This window comes from Channa argus, chromosome 21, assembly GCF_033026475.1.
Source record: "Channa argus isolate prfri chromosome 21, Channa argus male v1.0, whole genome shotgun sequence".
NCBI classification, from domain to species: domain Eukaryota; kingdom Metazoa; phylum Chordata; class Actinopteri; order Anabantiformes; family Channidae; genus Channa; species Channa argus.
The window spans coordinates 16,374,586-16,381,397 of NC_090217.1; the positions used below are offsets into that span (position 1 = coordinate 16,374,586).

General features: G+C 41.9%; 1 protein-coding gene across 1 annotated transcript; it reads right to left on the reverse strand.

Moving 5' to 3' along the window:
• Positions 1 to 1,495: 1,495 nt before the first annotated feature.
• LOC137106971 (pancreatic secretory granule membrane major glycoprotein GP2-like) lies at positions 1,496 to 6,015 on the reverse strand. The gene is made up of 5 exons (XM_067491059.1): positions 5,899 to 6,015; positions 3,394 to 3,545; positions 3,032 to 3,289; positions 2,677 to 2,830; positions 1,496 to 1,738 (listed from the first exon to the last, which is right to left on the reverse strand). Exons 1-5 carry the CDS (start codon positions 6,013 to 6,015, stop codon positions 1,496 to 1,498), a joined length of 924 nt encoding a protein of 307 aa, XP_067347160.1.
• Between the last annotated feature and the right edge of the window lie 797 nt (positions 6,016 to 6,812).

Here is a 6,812-nt window from a genome sequence, read left to right on the forward strand (position 1 = left end):
TGCTTTTATTATAAAATATAATCGTTGGCAAAGCAGGATGGCAAGTCCTCCGACTCACTACATGGTGCTGAACTCCAGTCTATGAGAGAGGACATCAAGATGAGCATCTTTGACAGTGACTTGTGGGATATGGTGTCTGAACATGAAAACAAAATACTAGAGTCAGTGGGAGGATGAGCCGAGTCTAGAGGAGAAGCAAAGTTCTTATAAGGAAGAGTGGAGTATGATCCTGGTAGAGGAGACAAATCTTGAGATGCGGTGGGGTTGAGTAACTTGAAGATAGGGTAGGGAAATGGTGGGGGGGGAGGGGACACTGAGGAAGATGTAGTGGTCTGGAGCCGTAACACAGAGGCAGGCCTGGTAGTGAGCCTGTGGAACGTAGCCGTGGTGAATCTCCAAACCCTGATAATGAAGAGAACTCCAAAATCCCTTCAGTGATTTACTTCCCTATTGCAACAGTCTCATAGTTCAGGATTCCATAAATCTCTTACGTGACACAAACATGGTTCTTAACATGAGAATTCTTAGAGTGGATTCACTTGGCGGAGTCCTTGATAATGTCTTGGTCAACAAATGAAAAACCTTCAGTGGATATGGATTTGGTGAAGTCCTTGATACAGGCAACCTGAACACATGAAGGATACTAGTCTGAGTTCCGCATTAGCGGAATAGTAGATGATCATATAACTTGTGAAAAACGTAACATGGAATGATCAAAACGTAGACATGACGTGACTCTTCACCTTATAATCACGTGGTTACGAGGGCTTGTGAAAGACTTGATCCCTCGTGGGCAGATAACAGTATTATTAAAAAAAAAAAAGAAAAAAAAAAAGGTGTTATTATGGTCACCCCCTACAAATTAACAGAAGCCCCTCACCCTTTGACTGACACCAACCCTGTGTTACTGGGTCCAGAACGTTCTTACTGAGAGTCCCCAGTTACTTTACGTGGGCAGCTGCAGGCATCAGAACTGTATACACGTTTCAAATAATGGGTGGCAGGATTCAATGTTACCAATTCTGTTTATTTTGTCCTTTATAGCAGAACAGGTGTTAATAGTTATTTATATGCAGAAGTACCTGAAGATGGGAAACACTTTTTTGCCATCTGAACACAGAAACTACACAGTCAACAAGCAGCAACGCTATTGGACCATTAACAGGAGAAATGGGACATTAGACATTTGAAGATTCTTAGTGGGCCTATGGATTTAGATGATTGCTTGTCCAGTAAATTATTCTGTATACATGACTCACAGACGGTGTTCTAAGCACTTTATTGCTGTAGCAGCCGTTCGTAGTAAGTCATCATGGCTTTAGTTGCACTCACTGCGAGTACAATTAGTCCCAAAAGGCCTATTGATCCGGCCACAATGGAGATAATTGTCATGTGCTCTGCCCCTGCAAAGAGATGCACATGAGTAACTCAACCAACTTCTGTTTCCAGAGTTTCAACTGGCACCGAACTGAACTGAACGTGCAAATGAGATGCTTCAGTTTCCATCAGCTAAGACTACGGCCCTGAAAAGACTGGTTTTGTTCTTCTGGCTTTTAGCAGAGAGAAAGTTCTCGCAAACTACAACACATCTGCTCAGCTTTCTCGACAAAAACTCACAGAACATCTGTTGGACTCCTGACTTCATTCTCGTGTTGACCAACAGAGGTCCAGCAGACACGACAGCAGCCCGTTTCCCCTGACTCACTGACCTCTTCGTGCGCTGCTGGCTGGTGCAATCCTGCAACAAAAATCAGATGTTGCAGATAAGCATATTAGTGCATGTGACCTTTTATTGGGTTTCAGTTGCCATCTAACCTTTGTAAAATTATCATTTATAATATGTTATGGTAGTTGATATGATTCAGCTAAGAAATGCACATTTACAAACCTTAACAAACCTATTGAGGCAGGGTTTGGAACAAAGGTTTATTTCTGGAGGACATAACTGGGCTCCCTAGCTACTTTATTCAGTCTGAAGAAGCTGCTTGGATAAGTAGAGAAACATTGTTGCTACTTATCCAAGCAGCTTCTTCTGTATGAATAAAGTGGATGATTTTGCCCATCACTCATGAGCCTTGAGTTGCTGACACATCAATATTCAACACAATTTCCCCAGGAACAAAACTGCGGTTTGCGCGTTTCCAATTTATGGCAGACCTCTTTTGGAAATGTTGGACGCATGCAAAACGTAATTTTGTTCCTGAGGACCCTTGCCCATGGGTGATAGGCAAAATATCCACACAATAAAACATGAACATGGTCTAGTCAGCCAGGTTCAAATCAACATGAAGACGAACGAGAGTCATAGACCCCGAAGGTCTGTCTTCACCAAGAATCAAAATGAGACAGCGGTCATGATGCTTCTAGGTTATTGCGTGTGTTTTTGTTTTTTTCTAGTAGTTTGTGTATTTTGTGTATTTAGTAATTGTTTCTATAACATATTCGAGAACAATTTGGGCCCGGGTTTGTATAAGTCAATGGGACATTTCTCCGTTTATGATGTGGGCTCAGCCGAGCTGCCACGCCTGAGGAATCCAAACATCATCATCAAGTATCGCAGCTTATATCGCAGGAAATCCTCAAAAGGAAAGGCCACAGTGGTCAAAGAAACTGCATTTAACAAATCATGCAGCCATAACGGTAACAGGGAAACTGCCAGGGGGTCCTTTGGTTTACCTTTGCGCAGTTCTCATCACGTCCACATATGTTGGCCAGGCAGTGGAAGTAAAGGGGCAACTCTTTCGGCATGGTGAACATCTGAATGGAAAATCTGCTGCTCTGTGCCAGGCCGTTCACAGAGAGCCAGTGGAATGTGTTGTCAACAGGACAGCTAGGAGGGAGGAAGAGAGGGAGGATCACATTAAGTATCACCTGAACACGACTAAAGTATTTAACATGTATCACATACTGTGATACTACTCAACTTCCACAAGAGCTCATGGGACACGATGCCGTTGTTGTGCAACAGAAACAATGAAACTATCAAACAGTCTTTACACTGAGCTGATAGACAAAAAAAATAAAGAAATACCCATCCTGAAGAAAAACACCCTGGACAGTATCCTGTGGGTCGGCGCCCTCTGTGGCCCAGCACGACTCCACCTGCAAGAGCACATCTGAAGCAAAAGAGCTGTTGGTCTGCAGGGCCACGTGGAAGAACAAGGTGTCTTTAAGTCCCAGAACCATAGTATTCTTGTATTCGGACGTGTATGAATCGTCTGTGTACAGTTTCATGCTTAAGACCAGCTGCAGTGATGAGTTCATCACCACCAGGGAGGAGGAGACAAACCTGTGATGAGAGAAATGAAGGATGAATAAAGTTGTCACGTTACACTGGCTCTGATGTATTTTGGATACAAATCTGAATTCTGATAAATGTTAAAATCGTCTCACCACTGTATATCCACATTGACTTTAGCATGGCGTACATAATGTCTAGGGTACACACACTTCCAGACTACTTTCAGACCGTGCCGGGTGATGGGTTGGTCTTTAGTCAAAGTCACACTCAGAGTGTTTTGGAACTCAATGTGGCTTTTGTTAACCTGGACAAAACGTGAACACATTTAGAAACTACAGCACAAAGGAGTAGTGGCCCTGAGAAACTAGTGACCTGTCCGAAAAAAAATCACAGGTCTATGTAGAGGTTAAAATGAGCTTAACTTAATTGATAATTAATAAACTAATAATTTTAGCTCTTTTTGTATTTATTTTTGAATAATTTAATTTATAGTTGGATTTCTAAGCTCTTCATACAATTTAGCTAATATAACTACAACCCAATTCCAAAAAAGTCGGGAAGATGTCTAAGATGTAAATAACAGCAGAATGCAATGATTTGCAAATCTCATCCCATATTTTATTCCCAATAGAACATAATCACATCAGATGTTAAAACTGAAACCCATTTTGAATTTGATGGCAGCAACACATCTCAAAAAAGTTGGAAAAGGGAGGATGTTGACCATTGTGTAGCATCCCGTCTTTTAACTGTCTGTAAATGTCAGAACATCTCCTTCATAGGTCTGTTTATAGATTCAGCCCAGGCCAGAGTGAGGCCGACTGGGGAGAGGTTGCAGGCACTCAGACTGTTTAACCCTATTCCACAGGGGGAATGTCCTGTGTCTCTCTGGCTCTGCCAAAAGGTTGTTGGGGCTGATGACATCAGCTTTGGTTGTAGTTCCCATGGGTCGTTTGCACAAACGGGTGTACAGCCTTGGGTTGCTTCTCTCAGGTTAGACCCACACTGTCAGGGCTTTCACAGGCAAAGTGGTTTCGACAGATACCTCTCTGTCAGGTTGAGGGGGTATATTCAAGGGGAGAGCAGTGAAATCATTTTCTTAGAACTGTTAGTAGTGCGGCTAGTACTGAAACATTTCCTGCCTTTTCTGAGGGGACACTGTGTGTTAGTGTGAACAGACAATACCACAGTTGTGGCTTGGGTCAACAGACAGGGGGGCTAAAGAGCTTCTCGGTCGCACACACACTGTGCCAGGGTTGATGAACTGTGGAGCAGGTCTAAGAGAAATCCTCTTTATGCAGAGTGGAGGCTCCATCTCCAAATTTACTCTAGTAAACGTACCCACTGAGGGGAGCTGAGTAGAGAGGGGACGGAGACGGATGATGGAGCAGAGGGGACTGATTTCAAGTCTTACGCTGCCTTAACTTGCATATTGCAGGTTTAATATTTTAAGTGTAAAGATAATGTAATTTAACAATCTAGTACCCACTGACATTTCTACTTAAGTAAAAGTAAGCAAGTACATAATAGTACTTATATTGTACTTAAAGAAAAATTGCTTCGGTGAAATCAATCATACGAATGTGTGAATTTCGCAGGGACCAGCTCAGTCCCAGTTCTAAGTACAGTACTGGGACCGTTAGAACCCCTTTCTGCGTGCACAGCAAGTTCAGTTAGGAAAACGTTTGTGGTGCTGTTGGTGGTATTGTTTGATAGACTTCGACACGGCGTTCAATTATCCCATTCTAATGCTGGTGTTACTAAGGATTCACTAGCTTTATGTCTGGAAATTAATTACAATTAGTTTACACGATTACTCTGGGCGCCTTTGCTTGTGTGCTAATGCAGCCTCATACCATCAGAGATGCAGGGTTTGGAATTGTCCGCTGATAACAAGCTGAATGGTCCATCTCCTTAGATCGCAGGACACGGCGTCTATGGTTTCCAAAATCTAATTTGGATTCATCTGATCAAAGCCCATTTTAAAGGAGCTTTGGCCCAGAGAATAGGGCGGAGTTTCTGGATCGTGTTCACATATGGCTTGCAGTGATGTCAAGTAGAAAATAGTAAACATATATACACACACACACTTTTTTTCCTCTTTAGCTTTTCATATAAATTGAAATTCATTTTGAATATCATGCCCGTTTTTAATGCAGTGGGCCCAAAGATCACACACACACACACACAACTTGTTTTGGTCTTTGGCCTTGTCCCTTGTACACAGATTCCCCCTGATTCTCTAATTCCTTCGATGGTATAGTGTAGATTGAAAAATGTATTGCATTGAACATTTTTCTAAAAATTGTTCCACAGTATTTTTGGTGCAGTTTGTCACAGATTGGTGAACCATCTTTACATTTGAGGGGCTCTGCATCTCTGAAATGCTCCTTTCATACCCAGTCATGTTATTCACCTGTTGCCAGTTAACCTAATTAGTTGTCAAATGCTCCTCCATTTTATTTATTTTTTTATTTGCAATGTACTAAAATGCACTAAATTTTCAAATCAGCTTTTTTTTTTTTCCATAAGATAAGTGAACACATTTTACATCAAGTTCAGATAAACTTATGCCACTATTAACCTTTCATATTCCACCACTCACTCTGTCCATCACCAACTGAGATTGTATGAATTCCTGCTAAGCAGTCACTCACCCGCTTCTCAGTTCCACAGTCAGACAATTTTGGGGACGTGTGGAAGTGGTAGAACATGTCCGTCTCATCCATAATGCATCGCCCATCGTTCAACTTCACGTCAACCTTTCCACTCATGTAAGAAGTCAGGTACGGTTTTGCTATTCCACCAGTTATCAGTTTGTCCAGACACTGGCTGAAAAGGCCTTTCTCTGTTTGATAGTGAGGGTAGGAATCAAAGCTGTAAGATGCAGAATCACAGTAATTGCAGATACATTTAAATTACTCTGAGTGTATTGTACCCATTATTCTACTTCAGTGACAACTTCAGTGATGTGGCTGGAAAATTTTTCATTTCATTAGATGTAAAGCTAAAAGTAGCTCATAGAGTGGCGTCGCTGTACTTTACCGTTGCAGGCTGGATGTGAAGCGACAGCAGGCTCAAGAACAGAGTTCACATCATAATAGCCATGTATGCACTCGCAGGTGTAGGAGCCCAGAGTGTTGATGCACAGAGAATTGATGGGACACCTAAACGAAGCACAGAGATCTGGACCTGACGAAAACAAACAGCCAAAGAAAATGAAATCTTAAAAAAAAAAAAAAAACACAACAACGAAAAAAAACCCCAATGATGAATCAACTAGATTTATTTTTGGAAATACTTAAAATTTTATCCCCTACCATCCCAGTGAATTACTCCATTTGCAACGGTGATGTTGGCTACATTCAAGGAGCTTATGTAATGCAGCTGCTCTGCTACAGGCAGGGGGGTGTCGTCATTTGTTACAGAGGCATCAAAAGACATAAACTGAATCTCTGTTTTGTCTGGAACATCTGCAGGTAAAACGGTGACAAGCTCCACACGGGCCAGCTCTTTAAAATCTTTCAGGAGCTCCTGCAGCTGAAGATTAGGAAGAAAAAGTGATACAGTT

What these genes read in the sequence shown, in the direction of transcription:
- LOC137106971 (XM_067491059.1), bottom strand. Translation starts at nt 6,015, where the DNA reads ATGAGTGGAAAGGTTGACGTGAAGTTGAACGATGGGCGATGCATTATG. An exon ending in ACTGTGGAACTGAGAAGCGG is followed by an intron (nt 3,546 to 5,898) that starts GTGAGTGACTGC and finishes CGTTTTGTCCAG; the next exon opens with GTTAACAAAAGCCACATTGA. An exon ending in GTCAATGTGGATATACAGTG is followed by an intron (nt 3,290 to 3,393) that starts GTGAGACGATTT and finishes CTCTCATCACAG; the next exon opens with GTTTGTCTCCTCCTCCCTGG.